Here is a 26,899-nt window from a genome sequence, read left to right on the forward strand (position 1 = left end):
GCGACTTCTTAGCCTAGGGAGACGGTTCATGTTGGAGAAGCAGGGTACATGCTAGATGAGATTGATTCAATCATGTGATTTCGCATGTACACTAGCTCTCCATCTTGAACCTTTTTCCTTAGATTCTTCACAATGGAATCACAGGTATGATCAAACAAATCTTTACAAATCATAAATATACAAGTAGTATATAGTCAATTAGTCATGAATCTTGATTTTTTGTTAAGAAATAAAGAATTCATGTAGTATAAAAGTTACTTTGAATAAATTAAGGTAAGTCCATTGGTTTATACACGATCTAATCTGTTTTTTTCTAGAGCAAAAGCAGCCGAGTCTACATGGACAAGCAAACAAGTATATATTTTTTGCTTCAAACGATCAATGGTCTCCACCACAACTTCTTTTCTCTCTGAAATCATCATCATCTTGCTTCTCAATTTATCCAGCCACTCATTTGCTAGCTTGAGTTGACACAATGTCACAGCAATCTGACTATTTGGTTCAGTCTTATTTCCGACATTATTATTGTGATTAATTTTCCCTTTCCCTTTGACTGTTTCAAGATTTCCCATTTGAAACCCGACATCTAGTGCTCTTTTCAAGAACTCTAGAAACCATGATTCAGTTTCTTCTAACAAAATCTCTCTTAACTCTTTCCCCTCTTTCAAACCATCTCCTTTTGCCCATTCCAGTTTATCAGAAACACTTAGCTCCATTGAAGTGATCTTTGGAGTCTTCGGTATACTTTTACCTCGAGCAATCCCTATCTTTTTTCCAGATTTTTCTGTATTTTCTGGTGCTTCTGAGTTACTCGAAAACTGATCATGAAACAATCTGTCCTTCGTGGGGACAATACTGTCATTTTCTTGTTCTTTGACTTCTATCAGTGCGTAAAGTGAAAAGAATTTGGTCAGAGACTCGTGGGGTTTTGCATGTGATGCGGATGAACACAGCTCACCAAACATTCTGACATGAGAATTTTACAATAAAAAATTGTTAGATTTATTTTCTTTTTCAGTTCTTCTAAACTGCCAACAAAACAACTTACTGGAGGCATTTGACAAGATTTGCTGCTGTTATGGCTTCCTTTTGAGCTTCATCTGCTACAAGCGAAGCTAACATTCTCCTTCGCATCATTCCCTTGTTATATTCAGACATGTAAACAACTCGTTTAATTTAATTTTCAAATAATTTAATTTGGACAAATTTTCTAAAGATACCTTGGCAGGATTTAGCAGCTTAGAAGGCAGAGAGGACAATGAAACTGTTTCTGAAGAACTTTTTTTGTTTCTCCTTCTTGGCAATTGCAGCGAGTTTGATTTGATGTTTTCTTGCTTAATCGTTAATGGTTCTTTGACACACTCATTCTCATCTTTCTTTAAACCATCGTTTTTTGCCACAATACCTTGCAAATACCTTGAAGCAACTGTAACTTTCTCCTCTTTGATCACAATTTTCTTTTTTATCATCTCTTTCGCCTCCACCATTTGATCACTGGATTTCAAAGCTTCAGATGGGTCTAACATCTGCATCAAATCTTTAGGGTTCCCAATAAACGGATGTCTTCCTGGAACAGGCCTAACTCCGACAAGAACTGGAACTGGAGTTCCAACATCCATTCTATCGATCCAAAAGAATTGACCCAGTTGCAGTTTATTGTTTAAAATGAGTTCGTTGTCTTGTTTTGAGAGTGATGCGTATGTGGAATGAGATGAATCTGAGATTTTGATGAAGAAGCCATGGTTTGGCCATAGTTCGGATCCATTTAGAGCTGGAACAATGCTGATCACTTGCAAGAGGATGGATCGATATTCACCACGAACTTTTATGTTGGAGTTGATAGTTCGAAGTAGTTTCAGGAGCACTCCTGGTGTAAGAGATGCCATTTTTTTGAAAGAAAGTAGATATGAAGCATCAATATTAAAATATGAAAATGGAAAATGAAGAAGAAAGGAATCTATTTGCCAAATTTTTGGTACCTTACCATAATGCAACTTTGACTTGGCTTTTAAGCAAAGGGAACTTTTTCCGCATGGGAATTCACTTGCTTGTTGATGAAGCTTTGAAGGAGAAACTAGCTTTTTGACAGCATTGGAGGAGGTTAAATTGGTACAATTACCAGCCTAGGGTTCTGTTCGTGGTCGACTGTCTCTTTATTGGAAGAGCAAATGGTTCTATTGGAGAGGGAATGAAGTTGCAATGTTTTAATCACAGGTGTTAAGAATATTCAAGATCTAAAACACCCTTTTCCCATTAATAAAAACATGATAATCACACAAAAACGACAAAAATGAGTGGAGTTACTTAACAAATAACTATTTTCTTTAAACTTAAAACAAAATGGTTATTAATTTCGTAACAAATCTTATTGTGAATTGTAAGAACATTGCCACTGTGATCTCAACCATCACATATTCAGATCACTCAATAAACAAAAAACCAAAAAATAGTTGAAAATATATATAATAAAATTAGTCGTTGGCCTTATAGTTTTTTTTTTTTTTTTTTTATAAGAGTGAATGTGAAAAATAGGTAGAAGTTTTTAAAATATGTAAAATTACAAAATGATAATTATTTAAAAAAGATAAATATATTAAAATATTTTTAAAGACAATTCTAAAAATTGATTAAAAAGCTCAATAACATTATCTTAGTCACTACAAACTTTTGTATTTGTACTTTTTTGTTTAAACTAAAAATAAACATTCATGCTCAAAACAAAACTTTGTGTCTAATCAAGTATTTTTGTTAAAAACTAACAGTTAGAAACTTTTAAACACTCGCTACAAGAAACGCGAGCATTAGCGGCGACAAGCGTCGCCGCTAAAAGGTCGTCATTGTTGTCTCGCTGCAAATGTTCTATATGTCGCCGCCAATGCTCTATGACGCCGCAAATGCTCTGTCGCCGCTAGTGCTCACAGTCACCGCAAAAGACCTTTCGCCATTAATACTTACATGTCGCCGCTATATATATATATATATATATATATATGTGTGTGTGTGTGTATATATATATATATATATATATATATATATATATATATATATATATATATATGCTTAGGTTATTCTATTATAACTAATTATTGTGCTGATATCGTATGCTATGAGAATTACTAAGACAATAAGTTGTTTAGCAATGCGAATACGTTCAACCTTACAAAAATATCGTCATTTTCATGCATTCTCGCTAATTATTATTTAATTTTGTTCTCACACATCGTTTTTCACTCATTTTCATTCTGACAGAATACGACCCAAAACATTCTGACAACATTCTGACAAAAATGAGAATAATAATAATAAGTATATAATAACCTTATAAATGATTTAATTAGTGAGAATGTGTGTTAATGACAATAGTTATGTAAAATTGAACGTATTTATATTATCAAACAACCTATTTTCTTTATCATTCTCATAACATACGATATCCGCACAATAATTAGTTAAAATACTTGAACCTGACTCTTTCTCTCTCTTTCTCTCTCTCTCTCTCTCTCTCTCTATATATATATATATATATATATATATATATATATATATATATATATATATAAAACAATATAACATGTATAAAAACTACTACAAAACTTAATTTTGCAGAAAAATAGTTCGAAACACTAATCACACTTAATAATATATCTAATATAAAATATTAATTCATAGACATCCGGTCCAAAATATTAATCTAAAGAGAGTGCAATATATCCAAAATACTAACCCAAATAAAACATTTCATAAATCCTAAAAAGTCAAAAACGCAGAAATGGTCCTTGTGGTTTGCCGATTTTTTGGATAAGGTCCAAAAATAGTTTATTAGCAAAAAAAATGTCCTTATTTTGTAGTTTAGTTGTGGTTTTGGTCATTATTTTATTAAATTTAACACTTGACTGTTAAGTTTTTTAAAATGACAATTTACCCTTAGAGATCATTTCTGTAGTTGTCTCTCTTTTTATCAAACTACAATGACCATTTTTGCAATTATTCTTTTTAGTTTTATTGAATTATTATACATTAATTCTGCTTCTTTTTAGTTTTATTGAATTATTATACATTAATTCTTTTTTAATTTCATTTGTTATCGGGTTAATTTTTTTTATATGATTATCATATATTAATGAATATTATTATTAATATATAACATTTAGATATTAATAATATTACATTATTATATTATTAATTTCTAATTAAATTTTTTTATATTTTTTATTGGATTAATTTTTTTAATTTCTTTTTTATTAGATTAATTCTTTTTTATTGGATTATTACATCTAATTTATTATTTTATTTATATAACAAATATTATTTTATTGGATTATTAACTTATTTTTAATGTATGATATTAATATTTTTACATTTTCTTGGTTCCACCACAAAGTCGTCGGAATACGCAAAATCACTGCATACCATCGTCGAAAATCATCGGGACCATTGCCAATCACCTTCATTGGACGTCCGATGGAAACACTACTAACCTATTCCACCCAACGCCACCAGTAGCCACCTGCGACAACCTCTTCACAATCCGTCAGAATCCTCTATATTTACCACTAAACTTGTCGTTTTCCACTATAACCATCACTATTCGAACCACCAGGAAGTCAAATCCAAACACCCCTGGTCAGTTCCTCAATTCATTTCCTTTTACTACTTTGTGTCGTTGCATCATACCACCTGGCCAGTTCCTCCATTTGTTGCCTTCCACAACCCATGCACAAGCTTATAACATCGAAGCTTCAAACCTGTACTACCTGAAAAGATCTAGCGGCAGATCTGGTGGTTTGAAAACCCTAGATCTAACATTCTCGTCATTGACGACGGTGTTAGTAACTAATAGTCGTATGGAGGCTGTTTCCAATGTTTTGAAAACCGGTTTGAACTGTCCGGTCGAACCGGTTGGATCGGGAACTGGGGAAATGAGTGGTTCAACTATCATCAGTTTTATGCCTGTTTCTGAACAAGAACGAACCGTTCAATTTTTACAAAAACCTAGTTGAACTGATTAAATTAAATAAAAACACATGGAAAAAACCATTTTGCATAATAAACTTTGGTGGTCCTTTTCACATATATTTACATTTTCTCTAAATAAAAAACATATGGTAAATCTTATGAAGTTTTATTATGCGTTTGTATTCATTTAAAACTATATTTGTTTCGGTATTATACTTTATTTTCATTTTGGTGTATGTGGATTGATATAAAACTTATAGTTATGTGTTATTTTAACATATTTGGATTGACCTACAAGTTATATATATATATATATATATATATATATATATATATATATAATGTTTGAACCGACGGATTGTGAAGAGGTTACCGCCGGTGGCTTAAGGCATCGTAGAGTGGAACATGTTGGTAGTGTTTTCGTCGAACCTCCGATGAAGGTGGTTGGTGGTGGTCCTAAAGATTTTCAACGATGGTATGCGCCACTTTTGTGTATTTCGACGATTTTGTGGTAGAACCAATAAAATTTAAAAGAATTAATATTATACACTAAAAACTATTAATCTAATAAAATAATATTTACTATATATAAAAATAATAAATTAAAAGTAATAATCCAATAAAAAATTAAAAATTAAAAAATTAATACTCCAAAAAAGTAATATTTATTAATATATAAATATTATATATTAAAAATAATATTTATTAATAAATAATAATCCAATAAAGAAATTAAAAAAAAATAATTAAAATTTTTTAATCTAATAAATTAATATTTATTAATATATAAATATAATATATTAATAACAATATTTATTAATATATAATAATCCAATAAATAAATAATCCAATCAAAAAGAACTTAATAAAAAACTGAATGTGTATTAATTCAATAAAATTAAAAAGAAAAATTGTAGAAATGGTCCTTATAGTTTGGTAAAATGATACAACTGTAGAAATGATTCCTAAGGCTAAAACTGTCATTTTCAAAAAGTTAACAGACAAACTGTTAAACTTAACGAAATTTGGACCAAAATCACAACAAAACCATCAAATATGGACATTTTTTGCTAATAAATTTTTTTTGAAATTTACCCAAAGAAATCGACAAACCGTAGGGACCATTTCTGCAGTTTTATCTTTTTAAAAAAGTAGCTACTCGTCCTCATCACTCCCCTCGTTTTATTCGTTTTCATTTCGTGACGGCAATGAGCAAAATCAGTCTTCTAGTGCTGCACAACAGGTCGGGTCTTTTAGCATTGTTTACAACATTTCCAACTACAAAGAAAACAAAATATATTATCAACATATCATAATAGCATTGTACTTTCCAAAAACTACCAAAATACAAAATACCAACATATAAAACTATAACCAACATATCATTATAGCATTCTATTTTCCAAATACACTTAAACATATATCATACACAATATTGCATATACATTATAGCATTGTAATTTCCAAAAATTACCAAACTACAAAATACCAACATATCAAACTATAACCAAACTACATGATCCAAATATTGCATATACATTATAACATTGTACTTTTTTTTTCATTTTTCCATTATAGTATTGTACTTTCCAAAAATTAACAAACTACAAAATACCAACATATCAAACTATAACTAAACTACATGATACACAATATTGCATATACATTATAACATTGTACATTTTTTATCCAATTTTCCATTATAGCATTGTACTTTCTAAAAATTACCAAAATACATAATATACCAACATATCGTTATAGCATTCTACTTTCCATTAGAACATTGTACTATATACTAAACAAACAATTACCAACATATCATTATAGCATCCTACTTTTTTTCGTTTTTCCATTATAACATTATACTTTTCAACTTAAATTAACAATTACTTGTGATTGTGGTGGTGGTTATGTCATCGGTTGTTCCTGATCGTACATAGACACAATCATAGAAGGTTTATGCCCAGTGCCTCTAATATGTTTGTGTGGAGAACCCAATATTCTTTCAAAACAATTTTTTATATCATTTGGTTTTAGACCGCTTGCTTCAAAAGAAACTTGGGTTTGTTGATTGATCTCTTGGAGTAAAGCATGTTGTATTTTCAAAAACTGATAAACATCATAAAATTAGATTACTAAATACCCCTTGACGATATAAACATTTATATGAAAATACAAAAGAACTAAATACCCATTGGCGATTGGTATTAGTCTTACAAAATGCTTCGATTCGAGTGATGTCCTATTTAACATTAAAAATTAGATTAATTATACTTTAAGTTATGTACGCAACGAGGTCCAAACCGTTAGATTTGCAACAAGATCGACAGATAGGGTGTAATCTCAGACTTTGACACGGATAGTGGTTGAAGAGTATTAGCGGCGACAACCACTATTAGCGGCAAGAACCAACGCAAATGTTGGTTGTCGTCGCTAATAGTGGCTGTTGCCGCTAAAGACGTCGCCGCTAATACTCGCCTTTCTTGTCGTAACTTGCTGCCAAACTAATTGTATCCACCACCAAAATTGTTCATAGATAATATAAAAACATAAATTATCTTATTATGTAATATATATTATCATATTATGTAAGCTTATATTTTTAAGCTCGTCATAAAATAGTATTTGATGACTTATTAAATTAATATATAAGCTATTATTATAATTTCTTTTGAAACGATAAGCTTATAAAGTTTTTTATAAGTTTTTAGGGAAAATGTTTTTGAGACCCAACAAACTAAAACATTCTATTTTAAAAGGCCCCTTGTCTTTTTTTTTTTTTTTTTTTTTTTTTTTTTTTTTTTTTTTTTTTTTTGCATCCTAGGGGTGTATACTTGATTTTTTTGTTTTAAAATGTCCTTATTTTTGAATTTCTTAATTTGTTACCGGTAAGAAGTCCAATCATCAAGTTTAATATCTATTTCATTAAATGATTTCACCACCACCATCCATAACCACTAAAGCCACCATATACAACAATCTGAAGCTAACAACGATGAAGAAAACATTAATGGTAGCTGGCATTGCAACTTGGTAATTCCAACTATCCGGAATCAATCTGCAACAAAATCCTAAATCATAAATGAATCTATGGGAAAGACGTGAAAGATTTGTAGTGGAATCAATACATACATGAAAGATTTCAGGTCACCACCAACACCACCATCAGACACCTACCTCTCCCACCATCGTCCACCAATCACTATGAACACATATTGAAAATCTAATAAAACCAGAACACTAAAAAGCCTAGAAAAAAATTCAGATCATCTGCAATCAAACATTAATCCAAACCACCACCGTCTCTAACAAAAATCAAACCAATAATCCTGTTGTTTGGAAGTGAATGGGTGAAACAAAAACCAACATTTCAATACTTGTCCCATGACCATGACTAGGTTCTTACCGACCACCATCTGTGGCGGATTAACAACCATCGTCACCGTCGTTTATAACGGTATCAAAAACCATCGTTGCTGTCTGTGGCAGATCAACAACCAGTGTTGCCGTCGTTTCCGTCTGTGGTGGATCACAACCATCGTCGTCTTCGTTTTGTAGCGAATCAACAACCATGACCGTCGTCCGTGGCAAATCATCAAGCATCGCCGCTATCGTTCCGTCCTTCAGATCTAGTAAAACTAGGGATAGATTTGAAATCTTTCCCGAATCATAAACGATTATGTGTAATGGATGCATAGTCAATGGTATCAATTTTTCGGTGGTTGATAAGCTGGTTGGGAGAAAAAGCATATTAACTGTAATGGCAGTTTGGTGGTTAAGGAGAGTGCCGGAGATGAAGGTGAATAGAGGAGTACAATAAACATAGGTGATGGTTGAATTTTGAAGTGATTTAAACTATGAGTCCTAATGTCAGCAGGCAAAGGGAATCCACGGTGGAAAATAAGCAAGCCACATCATTTGATATTATTTATATATGTCATGAGAAACCTGTAGTAGGAGGTAAGTTACCTAGATTAACAGGTTAAAATCAAGTTTACACCCCTACGATGCAAAAAAAAAAAAAAAAATCAGTGACTTTTTAAAATAAAAAGTGTTAGTTTGTTGGGTTATAATGACATTTTTCCTAAATTTTTAAGATATGTATTTTTACAAGCCTTTCAAAAAATTATTATTTATGTTATTAATAAACAAATAAAATAAAAAAACTTTCAAATTGTTAGGATCCCAAATCAAAAGAGTTTAAAATTGATTTTTTTTACCATAACTTTTTAAATATATATTGTTTTTTTAAATATCTATTTATTTTAAAAAATATTATTTTTAAGTTCATTGTGATGAAGAATATCGAAGATCATCAATACAAATTCTCAATTTGCGATTAAAATTGATAGTCAATTTATACTAAACAAATTAATTTTTTTATTAAATAACTTCATCGATTTTAAATTTTTATGATTATTCAATAAAAACTCAATACCATGGCTGATTTCATATTTGAAGATTTGTCACGAAAGAAACGTTGTAGTTAATACGGGGCAAACCAAAACTGAATAGTTCATTAAGATTAGCTGAATAGTTCATAAGATTATTTACAGTACACTAATGGGGGATTCCATTAACCAAAAACATTAGCTTCCATTTCAGCTCGAACAAGGCTAGCATAAACACCATCAACATTGGAAGCCATGAGTGTCTCATGGGCTCCATATTCAGACACCTTACCATCTTGAACCACCGCTATAAGGTTGGCTTCTCTAATGGCGGAGAGGCGGTGAGCCACCACGATGGTGGTGGTCCGTTTGGTGATCTTCCTAAGCGCTTCTTGAACATGCTTCTCCGATTCCAAATCCAGTGCACTGGTTGCTTCATCTAGTAACAACACCTTTGATTTCTTCACTATTGCCCTAGCTATTGCAATCCGTTGTTTCTGACCTCCTGACATCTGAATCCCACTCTCACCCACCTGAAAACCGGCAATCGTTAAGGTAAACAGCAATTTAAATTACAAATGTATCGTGATTTGGTTCGGAATTATACCTCAGTTTCATAACCTAGAGGGAGACCACAGATGAAATTGTGAATGCAAGCTTCTTTAGCAGCTTCTTCAATCTCCGACATTGAAGAATTAGGGTTTCCGAATCGTATGTTTTCTCGAATGGTGCCAGCAAACAAAGCAGGCTCTTGACCCACCAAAGCAGTTTGAAGACGCAGCCATTTCAAATCAAGCTCCCTCAAATCCACTCCTCCCATCAAAACTTTCCCTCGGATCGGATCATAAAACCGTTGTGTAAGCCATACGACCGTCGATTTCCCAGAACCACTCCCTCCGACGACCGCCACCATGGTTCCACCTTTCACCTTCAAACAGAAATCCCTCAAAACAGTCACATCTGGCCTAGAAGGATAAGTAAAAGTCACCATCTTAAATTCCACATCATACGGCCTTGATCGTTCCATCGTTTTGTCTTTCCCGTGAATCAATGGCTTACGATTAAGAATATTAAAAACCGCTGGAATTGCAGTAGACGCCATTGAAGTATCTGGAGCAAGACCCGCCAGTTGTCCAACCGAAAACGAGCTCAAAACAAGGATCAGGAAGATCTTGTACACATCTCCAAACGTCGTGTAATCTTCTTTCACAAGGTAAGCCCCAAAAAACAGAACCAGAGTATACGCAGAGTACATTGCACCTTGAGAGAACCCTAATGCTATCCCTGTAAGTTGCGATCTTCTCACAGAAGTTGCTTTTGGCTCCAACAAAGATTTCTCAAAAGATTGAACGATCTTTTCTTGAGTTGCAAAAGTTGCCACTGTACGAATGTTTGATACTGCACCTGAAGCTATACCACTAGCTTTATCATAAGAACCATTATCAAGCTTCGAACCAATGTTGACAATCAAGCTAAAATAGCTAGCGCCAAGTGTAAATGGAGTAAGAATAGTAGCCAAAAGGGCTAACCTCCATTCAAGATAAAACGAGGCACTAAGTCCAACAGCAGCTGAGCTCAAACCCATGAATATAACAGAATATCTATCTCCTAGAACTGATCTGAAACTTATACAGTCAACAGACAATCTTGAAATAAGTATTCCGGTTGAGTTTTGGTCCGAGTCAAACCAACCGGGTTCTTGTTTCAGTATTGACCGGAAAAGAACATCACGAACCCTCTTTGTGAGCTTTGTTCCCGCCAAACCACAGAATCCTTGTTGAATCGTCATGGTGAGAATACACCCAAACCCTAATCCGATCAATGCCAAACAAAGGTACCCCACATCTTTCTTTAATTTTGACTTTTCTGGATTGAAATAGACCTTTAGGGCTTGACCTAAAACCAATGGAAATAAGGAGAGAATCGCACCTGCAAGTATACCAAAAATTACACCAACAAAAAGCAAACTCGCCTCTGGTTTCTGTAATTTCCATACTTGAGAAATCCCATATGATGATACTTTCTCTGTTTCTACTTGGTTTGCTTCTTGAGCGGATTTCATGTAGCCAGATAACGAAATCTCATACACATGGTTTGATTTCAACAGATCATAATTACCAGATGCTTCATGATTTATAATACCCATTTTGCCCTTTTCGGCTACTGGGCTCATTGAAACAGCTTCAGATGCAAGCTTGATGAGAGAAAAGTAAGCTCCTTCTCTTGTCATGAGCTGATTATGGTCACCGATTTCCACAACAGATCCTTGCTCAAGAACAACAATCATGTCAGCATTTCTGACAGTTGCGAGTCTATGAGCAATCACAATTGTGGTTCTTCCTTTTGAGATGTTATCAATGGCGTGTTGAACAAGAGACTCAGAGTTTGAATCTAAAGCACTTGTGGGCTCATCTAAAAGAAGAATCTTAGGATCTTTGATCATAGCACGAGCTAATGCAATACGTTGCTTTTGACCTCCTGACAGCTGGCTTCCTTTGTCCCCTACCTGTGTGTCATACCCTAGTGGTAAATCAGATATGAATTTGTGTGCATTCACTGCAACACAAGCAGCAATGGCATCTTTCTTAGTGGCATTCTCTTTCCCCATTAAAATGTTTTCAAGAATTGTGTCTGCAAACAAGACAGGCTCTTGACCCACCATCCCCATTTGACTTCTCAGCCATTTCACTTGTAAACTTCTTATATCTTCACCATCCACCATTATTAAACCTGCCATTTTTAATTTTTATACCAAGATTAGCTTCAAAACCAAATTGTAATTTAAAGTATATCAAGCTCTTAATTACCTTCATTAGGATCATAGAATCTTTCCAAAAGAGCAAAAATGGTGGACTTTCCTGCCCCACTAGCACCAACTAATGCTGAAGTTTTTTGAGATGGAATCACCAAATTTAGAGAATTCAAAATCGGGACACTTGGGCGAGATGGGTAAACAAAAGAAACACCTTTAAGCTCTACTTTTCCACGAACATTATCAAGCCTTCTTCCTAAGGTACTATAAGGATCAATGGCTGGGATTCTATCTATAACTTCAAACACTCTACTAGCTGCTACTGTCCCTTGTGCAAATTGAGCCAAATATGATAAAGATAATGCCAATCCCCTGCATCACACACAAGTTATGTGTGAATATGTTTATATAGGTGGTTAATTAGTTAGTTAGTTGGCTGGTTAGTTACCTTCCACCAACATTGACACCAAAGAAGCAAGCAATGGCTGCACCACCTGATAACTCATTTCTTGACACCAAAATAGATCCATACCAGAAAGCTAGTGCCCATGTTGAATAAGTAACTAAATATATCACACCAATTCCTATACCCTTTGCAAAACCCAGTTTTTTCCCTACTGGAACTGATTCCTCCAATACTGCATCATATTTTGCTGCTAAATTCTCTTCTGCCACGAAAGAAAATACAGTTCTGATTGTACTTATGGCTTGTTCTGCTATGCTTCCCGCTTTTCTATATGAATTCTGTAAATAAAACATCAAAAATTAGATGAATATAAATAAATATGTCAGAGTGTTTTTTATGGTTTTATTTAATTCTTACCACTTCTTTTGTAGCAAGGCCGACATAGACTGCTTTATAGGCAATGCCACAGAACATTGTTAATGGAGTCACAGCAAGAACTGCGAGAGAAACCTTCCAAGATTTTAAGAACCCAACTGTGTAGCCACAGATGAAGGTAAATATGTGATAAATGAAGTGTGCCATCTGCAGCATTTCACAAATTTCACCAAGTCAAACACCAACGAAGGACACAAAATTAGTCAACATAGATCATGTTTTTTCTTAAAAAGATTATACCTTGTCCCCCATAACTTCTTGGATTTGAGCAACATCACTTGAGATTCCATGCATGATGTCACTAGTACTAATGTCAGTGTCAAAGAAGCTAACATCCTGTCTCAAAACTGCTCTTAGGTATTTGGTTCTTATTCTATGAGCTGATCTTTCCCCCACCAATCGCCAACAACCAATTTCTATCAGTTATAACAATCATATTATTAATAAATAATTATACTTAATATATAAAAATATCACTTGACAAAGAAACCTACGTAAATAAGCTCCAAACACCACTATTCCTGCTAACCCCGCCATTAGCACACATACCTGATGTTTATACGCCAAAAAAATTAGATGAAGATGTAGAAATAACTCAATAAGAGTAAAAAAATAAATAAATAAATTACCTTTCTGACATCCTCTATCATCTGGTCCTTGTCGTTATCTAAAGCAATTTTATTGACGAAATTTCCAAAAAGATAAGAGTACCATGGTAAAGACCCGCCGTTTATCAAAGCACCCAAACACCCTATTACTACAAGAAACATATCAAATTTTGTCAAATACTTAAACAACCCAAAAACCCCGATGCTTTTTGGTGCTACAACTTCATCCTCGTCAACCTCGTCCCCCTCCTCCACGTAACTTTGAAGATACTGACTATGATTACTATTATAATCATGGCTCCTAAAAGAAATCCCGTAAGGACTATTTTGCCCATCATTATCATATCCCCCCATATGATCATGATCAACATAAGCACGTGAAACAGAGAACCATCGGGGATCTTGTTTGTTTCCTCCTGTTTCATTCTCTATATCATCATCATCATAATCACTCATAAAAGATTCAGCATTACTTTTTCTAGGGGTACGATTTCCCATTTTTGCAAAAGTAGGAGACTTAGTGTAACCAGCATTGAAGGAAGTGCTATGTGGCTGATGATTGTCGACAAAGCTTTGGAGTTCGATTCTACCAGGAGTAGGAGACAACACACTGGAATATTCATAATGTGGATTTGTAAAGTTACGAAAGTTAACATCATAACTATTAGAAGTACGAGAAAGATAAAATTCGTTAGCTGATTGGCGGAATACACGGTTGCCAGGTGTAGGAGTCGGGGAGGGTGAGTGTGAGGGTATGGGCCCGACCCATGGGCTTAGAGCTGCACCAAGGGCGGCGGTGCTACGGTTGTCTTGCGGTTCAAACTGCCATGAGATCTCAGCTTGCCATGACCGGTCATTGTCGGAGGCAAAAGGGGTGGTGGGAGGTACACGGTGGTTGTTATGTCGGGTTCTTTGTGAAGATGGGAATGGGTATGTGTGAGGGCTGTAGAATGAGAGAGAAGGAGACTGGTGGGAGCGGGATGGAGTTGGGTGGTGAGGCCGGTGGATGGAGGTGGAGCTGCGGTGGTCTATCTCGCCGGAAAATTCTGCCATGGAAGAAAGAGGTTACTTACTGCATGCAGAAGTTGGTCAGCTTTTTTCTTGGTTTCTGTTTAAAACATAAGTGGTATGTGAGAGATGGTCAATGATTCGTTTGAGGAATTATATTAAAAAGTTATATATTTTTTGCAGGCGCTATCAATTAGAAGGAATTGTTTAATGCTTTTGAGTTTTGACATTTTAGTTGATTATAACTTGTTTTATTTCAGTGTGGCTTCTTCTTCCTGTACTGTAGTTATGAGTATGACATGTTTACATTTATATAATGATTACCCAACTCTATTTGGCCATGTCCAAGTGTCGTTTGTTGAAGAAGCTCCTGCATGTCAAAAATAGCAAAAATTAATTAATTATATATTTCTTGGTTGGAACAGCAACAAATGGCAGAGACTTTAATTAAGACAAAATTATAAAAATGGTCCCTGTGGTTTGCCTAAAGTCATAAAGTCAGTCCCTGTTAATTTTTTTTTGATGTAAATGGTCATTGTGGTTTGTAAAACTTGCAAAGTTGGCCATTTTTACTAACACCGTTAGTAAAACGCCGTTAGGGACTAAATCTATAAGGGCATTTTCGTCTTTTCAAATATAAAGGGACTGAATTCGTGACATTTGATAAACCACAGGGACCATTTTTAAGTTTCTTTGAAAAAATGAATCAATTTGTTGAAGGAAGGTGGGGAAGACTCGAACTCACGACCTCCACCCCTCTTTTATTGGCAAAGCCTTAAACATTTGAGTTGAATGCTCAATTGGTTATACTTCCTAAAACTAACATATATAATAATCAAAACGTTAAAATTTAAATAATAAATAAATTACAAAAAACATTTTTTTACATAATTTTTTTTAAATAAAACAAAATGTATTTTAGTCGTATTATAAAAAAAAGTTTTTTTACAAACAATTTGTATGTATTTTTATGTATTTATTTTACGTAAAATATATTTTTTTTTATGTCTTTAAAAAATACGTTTTCGTATAAAAAAATATGTTTTCGTAAAATATTTTTTTTTGTCTTTGAAATAATAATAATTAACACTACTCATAACATAAAAAATATATATAAATTCTTTTGGTTTGCTAGTTCTAAAACCGTTTTTCGGTTATATGTATTAAAAACAACTTAACAACGATTTTGTTATGTATTTAAACAAAAAATGGTTTTTTTCTGAAAACCGTTTTTCGGTTATATGTATTTAAAAAAGATGATATATATATTTTAAATAAGATGAAATATGTATGTTAAATAAGATGAAATACGTATTTGAGAATTAGCGACCCAAAAGAATTTATATATATTTTTTTATGTCATGAGTAGTGTTAATTATTATTATTTCAAAGACATAAAAAAAATATTTTATGAAAACATATTTTTTTATACGAAAACGTATTTTTTAAATACATAAAAAAATATATTTTACGTAAAATAAATACATACAAATTGTTTGTAAATTTTTTTTTATAATACGAATACATTTTGTTTTATTTAAAAAAAAGTTATGTAAAAAAATGTTTTTTAATTTATTTATTATTTAAATTTTAAAGTTTTGATTATTATATATGTTTGTTTTAGGAAGTATAACCAATTGAACATTCAACTCAACTGGTTAAGGCTTTGACAATAAAATGGGTGTGGAGGTCGTGAGTTCGAGCCTTCCCCCATCTTTTAGCAAATTAAATCATTTTTTCAAAGAAACTTAAAAAATGGTCGAAAAAACGAAAATGCCCTAACAGAGTGTTAGTAAAAAGGGTCAACTTTGCAAGTTTTACAAACCACAATGACCATTTGCATCAAAAAAAAGTAGCAGAGACTGACTTTGTGACTTTTGGCAAACCACAGAGACCGTTTTTGTAATTTTGTCTTTAGTTAATGTAAGTGCATTCTCTAACTCCAATTAATGGATATTTGAGTTTGACAAAGTCTTTAAACATCAATCAAACTAAATCTACCCAATTACAGTAGTGAAAATGGCTTTATAATTGGATGACATTGTTAAAATCGGATAGATTTTTCAAGTACGATGCTACATTGCACCTTGAGAGAACCCTAAGGCTGGAGGGTGTGGTGCAGTTCCAGGGAGTGCGGTTTCGCCACATAAGCAGCGAACACCGCCCCCTGGGTGCGGTTTAAACCGCAGTGCGACAAAAAATGGCTGCGACTTGTGATTGGGTGTAGATAATTTGACTGTTTTGTGATTGGGTGGGGAGAAATTAAAGTTTTTATTAATTTTTTTTTTCTAAAAATAAAGTGTGACACCACTCCTTGGGTGTGGCAAGGAACCGCACTTTTGTAATAAAAATGACATGACGCTTACGTGGCAACGAAGGGAGTGCGGTTTCGGAGGCACCACTCCCTCCAACCTAATGTTATCCCTACAAAAGTTGCCACTGTACGAATGTTTGATACTGCACCTGAAGCTATACCACTAGCTCTATCATAAGAACCATTATCAAGCTTCGAACCAATGTTGACAATCAAGCTAAAATAGCTAGCGCCAAGTGTAAATGGAGTAAGAATAGTAGCCAAAAGGGCTAACCTCCATTCAAGATAAAACGAGACAGCGCCATCTTTCAAACAACTTGCAATGCCACTTGTATAATATTAATATGCCATGTCCACACACTTCTTTCAAGTATTGAAAGCCTTGCAAAAAAAATGGCCCACATTTATGAATTGTTAATTGCTTATTTATTTAATTATTTTTATGTGGCATGTATTGCAAGCTCCCCACATTGCACCGATGTGGATGCTCTTAGTCCAACAGCAGCTGAGCTCAAACCCATGAATATAACATAATATCTATCTCCTAGAACTGATCTGAAACTTATACAGTCAACAGACAACCTTGAAATAAGTATTCCGGTTGAGTTTTGGTCTGAGTCAAACCAACCCGGTTCTTGTTTCAGTATTGACCGGAAAAGAACATCACGAACCCTCTTGGTGAGCTTTGTTCCCGCCAAACCACAGAACCCTTGTTGAATCGTCATGGTGAGAATACACCCAAACCCTAATCCGATCAATGCCAAACAAAGGTACCCCACATCTCTCTTTAATTTTGATTTTTCTGGATTGAAATAGACTTTTAGGGCTTGACCTAAAACCAATGGAAATAGAGAGAGGATCGCACCTGCGAGTATACCAAAAATTACACCAACAAAAAGCAAATTCGCCTCTGATTTCTGTAATTTCCATACTTGAGAAATCCCATATGATGATACTTTCTCTGTTTCTACTTGGTTTGCTTCTTGAGCGGATTTCATGTACCCAGATAACGAAATCTCATTTACATGGTTTGATTTCAACAGATCATAAGTACCAGATGCTTCATGATTTATAATACCCATTTCGCCCTTTTCGGCTACTGGGCTCATTGAAACCGCTTCAGATGCAAGCTTGATGAGAGAAAAGTAAGCTCCTTCTCTTGTCATGAGCTGATTATGGTCACCGATTTCCACAACAGATCCTTGCTCAAGAACAACAATCATGTCAGCATTTCTGACAGTTGCGAGTCTATGAGCAATCACAATTGTGGTTCTTCCTTTTGAGATGTTATCAATGGCGTGTTGAACAAGAGACTCAGAGTTTGAATCTAAAGCACTTGTGGGCTCATCTAAAAGAAGAATCTTAGGATCTTTGATCATTACACGAGCTAATGCAATACGTTGCTTTTGACCCCCTGACAGCTGGCTTCCTTTGTCCCCTACCTGTGTGTCATACCCTGGTGGTAAGGCCGGAGGGAGTGGTGCCACCGAAACGGCACTCCCTCCCCCGCTACATAAGCGTCATGTCATTTTTTACCACAACAAGTGTGGTTTCTTACCAAACCAAGGGGGGTGGTGCCACACTTTTATTTTCTTTTTTTTTTTTTGTTTTTTTTGTTAACTATTTTAATTTAATAAAACTTATTTTTTTAATAAAAAAAACATAATTTTAAAAAGATAATATTTCATTAATTAAAAATACAAATACCATACATTACTTAACTTAAAAAAAAACCTAAAAATTTAGAAAAACAAATTAGAAACATAAAACCTATAACTTAAAAAAAAATACACACACACCATACCATGGTTGTTAAGATCCCGATCTTGATCTTAAGATCTTACGATTTTAAGATCCTACAAGCCAAAAACGATCCCGATCTCAGTAGGATCTATCTGAAGCAAAATTTATAGTGGGATCTTAAGATCCCGGCTAGGATCTTAAGATCTTAGCACGATCCGATCCCACCTCTCGAGTTTTATTATATAGTTGACACTCAAAAATTCGTCTTTCATCTTAAAATCGAATATTGTAGGTTTGAAGAAGCCTCATAGAGTTTCATTGATATGTCACATTCATGATACTCCTTTTGTGATGTTAAGCCTTTAGTTGTATATGATCATAATTATCTTATTTCTTTTTGCAATTAATATGTTTTCTTCCTAATTTTAGGCTTTAAAACAACAAAAATTGTGGTTCATGTTCAAAAAGTTAAAGTTAACTTCATATTGACGTCTTAATCAACATCAAACTATTATATATGTTGCACACTCAATACCTTACAAGCAAATTTGCAGATGAGTTCATTTGGTAGGATCTTAAGATCTCGATCCGATCTTACGATCACGATCTTGCAAAACATAAAACGATCCTGGTTAAGATCCCGATCTTGACAAGTTTGCACCAAACGATTAAAAACTTGAAAAAAAACTAGAAATTAGCCACAATTGATGTAACGGTTTTTCACTTCCTCCTTCATCGCAAAAACCACTTCAAGCTCGGCCCCGGTCATATTCGACGTGTCCGTCGCTAGTATTCGCAAGTCGCTCTCCCTTTGTTTCCGAAGCTCTCTTTCAGAAGCAATTTGCAAAATCTTGTCCATTCTGTCTTTTATACCCTTCATGTCGGCTCCCATTTCTTTCAAATCATCTGAATCCGACGTTTTGCCTTTGCCTTTGCTTTTTGCTTTGTCTCTTCCCATTGGTCGGGAAGGTGGTGAAACAGGAACAGGTTCATCTTCGTTCAGATCAAATTGAACACGAGCATCTGATGTAGTGTGGTCGGACTCAGATGTTCTGCTGCGTTTTGAACCACTGTCGATATGCTCGTCTGATGTTTTGCTACTCAGCCATTTCTTGTTATCTTTCAAAAAATTCCAAACTTCAAGAAACTTGAAAGCCTTCAGATTTTCTTTTTGATACACTTTCAACGCTTTCTTCAAAATCACTTCATCGCTTTCTCCACTTTTCCATTAACGTTTCATGTTGTTCCACAAGTCATTAAACAACATGACTTCCTTGTTCATCTTCCCCCATTTGGAGTACACTTGATGTTTTGAACGGTATTCTCCACGGTTCATTCCTTTATGGAACCTGTGTAAAACGCGAATCCAAAAGCGGTCATGCTTTTGGTCTTTTCCAACCGTCGCATCTTCTGAAATATCGATCCAAGATTGTGCCAACACTAATGCTTCCAAAGGTTCCCAACATCTAGCCTCCGCCTTCTCTTTTCTTTTAGTTGCTGCTCGAGTGGGTTGAGTTTCTATAACGAATTCTGGTTCAGAATCAGAAACGACTGTTTCTGGTTGTGTTTGTGTTTGTTGAACAAACTCGGGTTGAGACAAAAAATCAAATGGATTAAAATCTGGGTCGGGTAGTGGTAGTGGTGGTGTTTGTGGTAGTGGTTGCGCTGGTCGTTGTGGAAAATACGGAAGCATACCGCCGTAGTGGTAAAACGGAGGTGAGAAAATCGGTTGATCAAATGAAGGTATTGGGGTGTTGGTGTTTCTGACTGGTGTTTTTTCTTTGCTAGGCCTTTTGGAAGAAGACATTTTTTCAAAAAAAATTGGATGAAAAGATTGTGTAAATATTTGTTTAAAGTTGGAGTGAAGGTGGTGAAATAGTTAAAATGGTAACATATATATATATATATATATATATATATATATATATATATATATATATATATATATATATATATATATATATATATATATATATATATAGAGAGAGAGAGAGAGAGAGAGAGAGATGGAGTAATGGTTAAAAAAAAACAAAATTACACGAATCTTCAACGGTCAAACATGGGGAAAAGGAACAACCAATCAGGCTTCGCGGTCTTGTATGGCCGCACTGCGGTCTTGACCGCACGAAACCGTGCCCGGGGGGGGGGGGTGTTCGCGATCCACGTGTCAGCATCGCGGTTCCAAACCGCACCCACACCGTTTAGTCTAAATCAGATATGAATTTGTGTGCATTCGTTGCAACACAAGCAGCAATAACATCTTTCTTAGTGGCATTCTCTTTCCCCATTAAAATGTTTTCAAGAATTGTGTCTGCAAACAAGACAAGCTCTTGACCCACCATCCCCATTTGACTTCTCAGCCATTTCACTTGTAAAGTTCTTATATCTTCACCATCCACCATTATTAAACCTGCCATTTTTAATTTTTATACCAAGATTAGCTTCAAAACCAAATTGTAATTTAAAGTATATCAAGCTCTTAATTACCTTCATTAGGATCATAGAACCTTTCCAAAAGAGCAAAAATGGTGGACTTTCCAGCCCCACTAGCACCAGCTAATGCTGAAGTTCTTTGAGATGGAATCGCTAAATTTGGAGAATTCAAAATTGGGACATTTGGGCGAGATGGGTAGACAAAAGAAACACCTTTAAGCTTGATAAGAACAGGGAAGAATTAAGAACAAACCAAAGTAAAATTCAAAAATTGTGTCTGCAAACAAGACAGGCTCTTGACCCACCATCCCCATTTGACTTCTCAGCCATTTCACTTGTAAACTTCTTATATCTTCACCATCCACCATTATTAAACATGTCATTTTTTATTTTTATACCAAGATTAGCTTCAAAACCAAATTGTAATTTAAAGTATATCGAGCTCTTAGTTACCTTCATTAGGATCATAGAACCTTTCCAAAAGAGCAAAAATGGTGGACTTTCCAGCCCCACTAGCACCAACTAATGCTGAAGTTCTTTGAGATGGAATCACTAAATTTAGAGAATTCAAAATTGGGACATTTGGGCGAGATGGGTAGACAAAAGAAACACGTTTAAGCTTGATAAGAACAGGGAAGAATTAAGAACAAACCAAAGTAAAATTCAAAAGTAACTTAATGCTTGCATGAAACCCAAAAGGCCTGAGTTCGAGATTCAGGAGTCTCCACACGAAAAACAAGAAAACAAAGAAAAAATTCTCTAACCCTCCTCCAGCCGTCGATACCCCCTTATAACCCTACCCTAGCCGAAAACTAGGCTTCCTAAAATAACTTAATAATATCCAACTAAATAGTTATCAATAGGAATTAAAAACATAAAACTGAAATGGACTAAACACCCCCTGCAACTTTCTTCCCTTTTCTGTGATACACCTTAGACCATCTCCCGGGACGATTCATATCAATACTCCCTCCCTGAAAATTCGCCTTGTCCCCGAGGTGATGCTCCTGAAACTGATTCTTGATAAAGTCACGATCTTCCCAAGTAGCTTCTTCCTCTGGTAGCCCAACCCACTTGACCAGCCATTCATTGCTGCCCGAACTATCTTGACTCTGCAACACCTTTTCGGGCAACAACACTGTTGCAACCCCAGTAGCCAACTCTCTTGGAATATCAACTGAGACCGGCTGGTCTCCCACCGCCTTCTTAAGCTGTGAAACATGGAAAACAGGGTGAATGGCAGCAGTAACAGGTAAACCAAGTTTGTAAGTCACCTTGCCGATTCTCTCAACTATCTCAAGAGGTCCATAAAAACGCGGAGCCAATTTTTCGTTTCGTTTATGCCCAACAGTAATCTGTCGATATGGTCGAAGCTTCAAGTACACTCGATCCCCCACCATATACTCCACATCACGGCGTTTCCCATCCGCTTGAGCTTTCATCAACTGTTGAGCCCTTAGCAAATGACCCCGTAGTTCCTTGAGAACTTAATCCCTACGACTCAAGTACTCATCCACTGCGAATGTAATAGCCAACCCCTGGTCATAAGAAATTAATTTGGGAGGGTCCCGTCCATATAGTACTTTAAAAGGAGTCATGCGAATCGACGAATGGTATGAAGTATTGTACCAATATTTTGCCTACGGCAGCCATTTCACCCATTCCTTCGGCTGAGCTGATGAGAAACACCGCAAATATGTTTCCAAACTTCGATTTACTACTTCCGTCTGACCATCCGTTTGAGGGTGGTAAGCGGTACTTCTTTTCAAAGTAGTTCCTTGTAACTTAAAAATTTCCTTCCAAAATAAACTCACGAACACCTTATCTCTGTCCGATACGATTGAACGGGGTATACCATGTAAACGTACCACCTCACGGATGAAAGTAGCCGCCACTGATGCTGCCGTGAATGGATGTTTCAGCAGAATGAAGTGGGCTGACTTGCTCAAACGATCCACTACTACAAATATGACGCTATACACTGCTGATTTCGGCAAGCCTTCGACAAAATCCATAGATAAATCCTCCAACTCAGGTTCATTGAGCAAATCAGCCAAGAGCTCACTACCATGACTTACCTGTGAAATTGTAAGTTCCGCCAACTTGACACCTTCTCCTCGCCTGGACAACGCACCGACTGCCCCATTTTCCTTTCCCGGTCGATATAAAATTTCAAAATCCAAACCGGAAAGCTTTGAGATCCATCGCTGATGCTCACCCGCCACTACTCATTGTTCCAAAAGATACTTTAGGCTTTTCTGATCGGTTATTACCGTGAACCGGCGTCCTAACAAGTACGGTCTCCATTTTTGTACCGCCATCACAATAGCCATTAGTTCCCTTTCGTACACCGACTTGAGTTGCGCCCGGTTGCCTAAGACTTGGCTAAAATAAGCCACCGACTTATTCTGTTGCATAAGAACTGCCCCGACTCCGAACCCTGAAGCGTCGGTCTCTATTGTGAAAGCTTTAGTAAAATCCGGTAACGCTAAAACAAGCACCTGTGTCATCGCTTTTTGAAGCCGTCGGAATGCTTGTGATGCTTCCTCTCCCCAATGAAATTTGTCTTTCTTGAGTAAGTCGATCAACGGTCTCGCGATCCTGCCATACCCCTGCACAAATTTTCAATAATACCCGGTTAGTCCCAAAAAACCTCGCAGTTCTCTGATCGTTTTCGGTACCGGCCATCCCAACATTGCCGAAATTTTGCTAGGATCAGCTGCTACGCCCTCACTGGTCACCACGTAACCCAAATAGTCAACTTGAGCTTGACCGAAGACACACTTTTTTCTATTGCAAAATAACTTCTCGTTTCGCAAGCATTCGAACACCACCTTTAAATGTTGCTGATGATCGGCTAAAGTTCGACTATACACGAGAATATCATCAAAGAAAACTAAGACAAACTTACGCAAATAGGGACGAAAGACCTTATTCATGAGAGATTGAAATGTCGACCGAGCGTTTGTGAGTCCGAAGGGCATTACTAGAAATTCATAATGCCCTTCGTGAGTTCTAAAGGCCATTTTTGGCATGTCTTCCCGTTTCATCCGGATTTGGTGGTAACCTGATTTCAAGTCCAATTTTGTAAAAATTGTTGCCTCGTGAAGTTCGTCTAGTAACTCGTCAATGACCGAGATTGGGAACTTATCCAACACCGTAGATTTGTTTAATGCTCGGTAGTCTACACAGAAACGCCAGCTTCCTTCTTTTTTTTACTAGAAGGACCGGGCTCGAGAACGGGCTTGAGCTCGGCCGTATGACTCCGACAGTCAACATCTCTTCCACCATTCGCTATATCTCGTTTTTCTGTAGTTGCGGGTAGCGGTATGGCCGCACATTAATGGGTTCAGTGTCATTTTTCAACGTGATGGCATGTTCGTGACCTCGAGGGGGTGTCAACCCTATCGACAACTTAAATACATCCGCAAATGCCTTCAACAGGCCTTCTAGTTCCGGGTGAGTGTTGTCCTCCTTATGGTCGTTGGCTTCCAGTTGTTGTACCGCAATCAAGAACCCTTGGCTAACCTGGGTTATACTCCTCACTAACGATTGTAGGGACGAATCTGATCGGTTCAACCTCGGTTCACCTTGTAGAGTCACCTTACGACCCTTATCCTTAAATGTCACGGTTAGCTCGCGCCAATTATTCCGTGTGTCGCCCAGTGTTTGCAGCCACGCGATACCCAATATGACGTCCGTACTTCCCAATTCTAACGGGTAAAAGTCGTGAGTCAAGTCATAACCGGGCAACGATAGTAGCACATTTTTACAAATCCCGATTCTTCGATCTATACCTCCGTTGCCCAACCTAATCTCCTTCTCGTGCGTGCCTGAAATGGAGAACCCTAATGGCTGGACCAGCCGTAATGATAGGAAGTTGTGGGTTGCTGTGACAACTGTCAATTTTTTTGGTCAAGTCAAAGTCAACTAAAGTCAACAAGTCAAACCGGTCAACTCATCTAACCCTTGTATGTTAGGGTTTCCATTACGTTTCTTATTGTACAACTCACAATTTTAATACAAAGTATCACTTAGAGTATTCACGTGTTTGGAAATTCTAAACCCTAATCAGGGTAAGTGATGAATCTATTCGATAAAACATTATTCCTTAACCCTCGAGGGCATATAACAATCATAACGAGGCTTAACAGAGTGTAAGACCCTTGCGTTACGAAGCCAAACACTCAAAAAGGTCACAAACATAGTCTCTCTCAACCTCTTTCACTCTATCTCTCCCAAATCTCTCTCTGCATGAGAAATCTCTCCAAGTGTGTGAAATCTCTCCCAAATCTCTCTCTGTATGAGAAATCTCTCCAAGTGTGTGAAATCTCTCCCAAATCTCTCTCTGTATGAGAAATCTCTCTCTGTATGAGAAATCTCTCCCAAATCTCTCTCTGTATGAGAAATCTCTCCAAGAATGTGAAATCTCTCCTAAATCTCTCTCTGTACGAGAAATCTCTCCAAGAATCTGAAATCTCTCCCAAATCTCTCTCTGTATGAGAAATCTCTCCAAGTATGTGAAATCTCTCCCAAATCTCTCTCTGTATGAGAAATCTCTCCAAGTGTGTGAAATCTCTCCCAAATCTCTCTCTGTATGAGAAATCTCTCCAAGAATATGAAATCTCTCCCAAATCTCTCTCTGTATGAGAAATCTCTCCAAGTATGTGAAATCTCTCCCAAATCTATCTCTGTATGAGAAATCTCTCCAAGAATGTGAAATCTCTCCTAAATCTCTCTCTGTACGAGAAATCTCTCCAAGAATGTGAAATCTCTCCCAAATCTTTCTCTGTACGAGAAATCTCTCCAAGAATGTGAAATCTCTCCCAAATCTCTCTCTGTATGAGAAATCTCTCCCAAATATCTCTCTGTATGAGAAATCTCTCCAAGAGTGTGAAATCTCTCCCAAATCTCTCTCGAAATCTTTCTCAACTGTTTATAATCACTCGGGGCATCCCGACCCTCGAATTAGACGAAAACAGCTCGAAAACGGAAGTCTACGCGAAAAACAGCCTTAAGGAGCCGAACCCTCTTAAGGAGGCGAACCCTCTTAAGGAGCCGAGCCGAACCCTCTTAAGGAGCCGAACCTCTTAGGAACCGAACTTGTCAGAAGCGAAGATGTCAGAAGCGAACTACACCCTCTCGGACCGAAGCTCAGCAGACCGAACCGAGACCTCGGACCTTCGGTCCCTCCCCCTCGCACCTTCGGTCCCCTCCTCTTCCTCTCGGTTCCTTCCTTCCCTTCTCTCGGTTCTCACTCTCTTAGAGCCGAACCTCGCAGGTTCGGTCCATATTGCCGGTTTTTGACCCAAACTTCGTTTTAAGCTCGTTTTTCGTGATTTTAACGCGGGATTTTCACCCAAACTCGTATTTTAACATAATAAACCCTAAATATCCATATTTTAATTATATTTTGGGGAAAATCATTGCCTAAGAATAAAATCTAGTAGGTAAGATTTATGGGTGGAGTGTTGACTTACCCTTTGGGCAAAGACACAAGTTACCTCCCATACCCACTCCAAGACCATCCCCAGTTACTATTTTACCATACCTGGTCATTTCATTGTCCTTTTTCCCCACTCTTTCCAGCCAAGTACCTTGCCACAAGGATAGAAAAACCCTTATCTCTCCTCCCACTTATTACACTCTTTCTCAAGAATAACAAACACATCTCTCTCACTTTCTCTCTCTAAAATTCGAGATTCAAAGGCTGATGTTGGGTTTTTCCTCCATATTTTGTAAGTATCTCCCTCCTACACTTAAATATTCTACTATCCTTCCTCCAAACTATGGATTGCTTACACAAATATCATCATATTTGTTCATAGAACCTTCAAATCTTCAAGCATCACC

The 26,899-nt window shown here is 36.1% G+C and overlaps 3 protein-coding genes and 1 long non-coding RNA gene across 5 annotated transcripts; 1 reads left to right on the plus strand and 3 right to left on the minus strand.

Moving 5' to 3' along the window:
• Nucleotides 1-243: 243 nt before the first annotated feature.
• LOC145145689 (protein CORTICAL MICROTUBULE DISORDERING 1) lies at nt 244-1,958 on the minus strand. The gene is made up of 3 exons (XM_079074953.1): nt 1,221-1,958; nt 1,049-1,140; nt 244-966 (listed from the first exon to the last, which is right to left on the minus strand). Exons 1-3 carry the CDS (start codon nt 1,884-1,886, stop codon nt 288-290), a joined length of 1,437 nt encoding a protein of 478 aa, XP_078931079.1. The 5' UTR covers nt 1,887-1,958; the 3' UTR covers nt 244-287.
• Nucleotides 1,959-9,455: 7,497 nt separating this feature from the next.
• On the minus strand, nt 9,456-14,641 carry LOC145145721 (ABC transporter B family member 19-like). Its single transcript, XM_079074956.1, has 8 exons — nt 13,570-14,641; nt 13,435-13,489; nt 13,181-13,356; nt 12,923-13,087; nt 12,548-12,843; nt 12,155-12,471; nt 9,955-12,077; nt 9,456-9,880 (listed from the first exon to the last, which is right to left on the minus strand). The coding sequence occupies exons 1-8, from the start codon at nt 14,599-14,601 to the stop codon at nt 9,533-9,535; spliced, it is 4,512 nt and encodes a 1,503-aa protein (XP_078931082.1). The 5' UTR covers nt 14,602-14,641; the 3' UTR covers nt 9,456-9,532.
• LOC145145737 (uncharacterized) lies at nt 12,022-14,897 on the plus strand. 2 transcript variants are annotated; one of them, XR_013726700.1, is made up of 2 exons: nt 12,022-12,360; nt 12,937-14,897. It is a non-coding gene; the product is annotated as an uncharacterized LOC145145737 (long non-coding RNA). The 2 variants fall into 2 exon arrangements; XR_013726706.1 differs by having other exon boundaries at nt 12,941-14,897.
• Nucleotides 14,898-17,148: 2,251 nt separating this feature from the next.
• Nucleotides 17,149-18,261, minus strand: LOC145145705 (ABC transporter B family member 4-like). The gene is made up of 2 exons (XM_079074954.1): nt 17,736-18,261; nt 17,149-17,672 (listed from the first exon to the last, which is right to left on the minus strand). Exons 1-2 carry the CDS (start codon nt 18,247-18,249, stop codon nt 17,311-17,313), a joined length of 876 nt encoding a protein of 291 aa, XP_078931080.1. The 5' UTR covers nt 18,250-18,261; the 3' UTR covers nt 17,149-17,310.
• Between the last annotated feature and the right edge of the window lie 8,638 nt (nt 18,262-26,899).

Source organism: Lactuca virosa, chromosome 1 (assembly GCF_052849685.1).
Source record: "Lactuca virosa cultivar CGN04683 chromosome 1, Lactuca_virosa_CGN04683_v6, whole genome shotgun sequence".
In the NCBI taxonomy this organism is placed as follows: domain Eukaryota; kingdom Viridiplantae; phylum Streptophyta; class Magnoliopsida; order Asterales; family Asteraceae; genus Lactuca; species Lactuca virosa.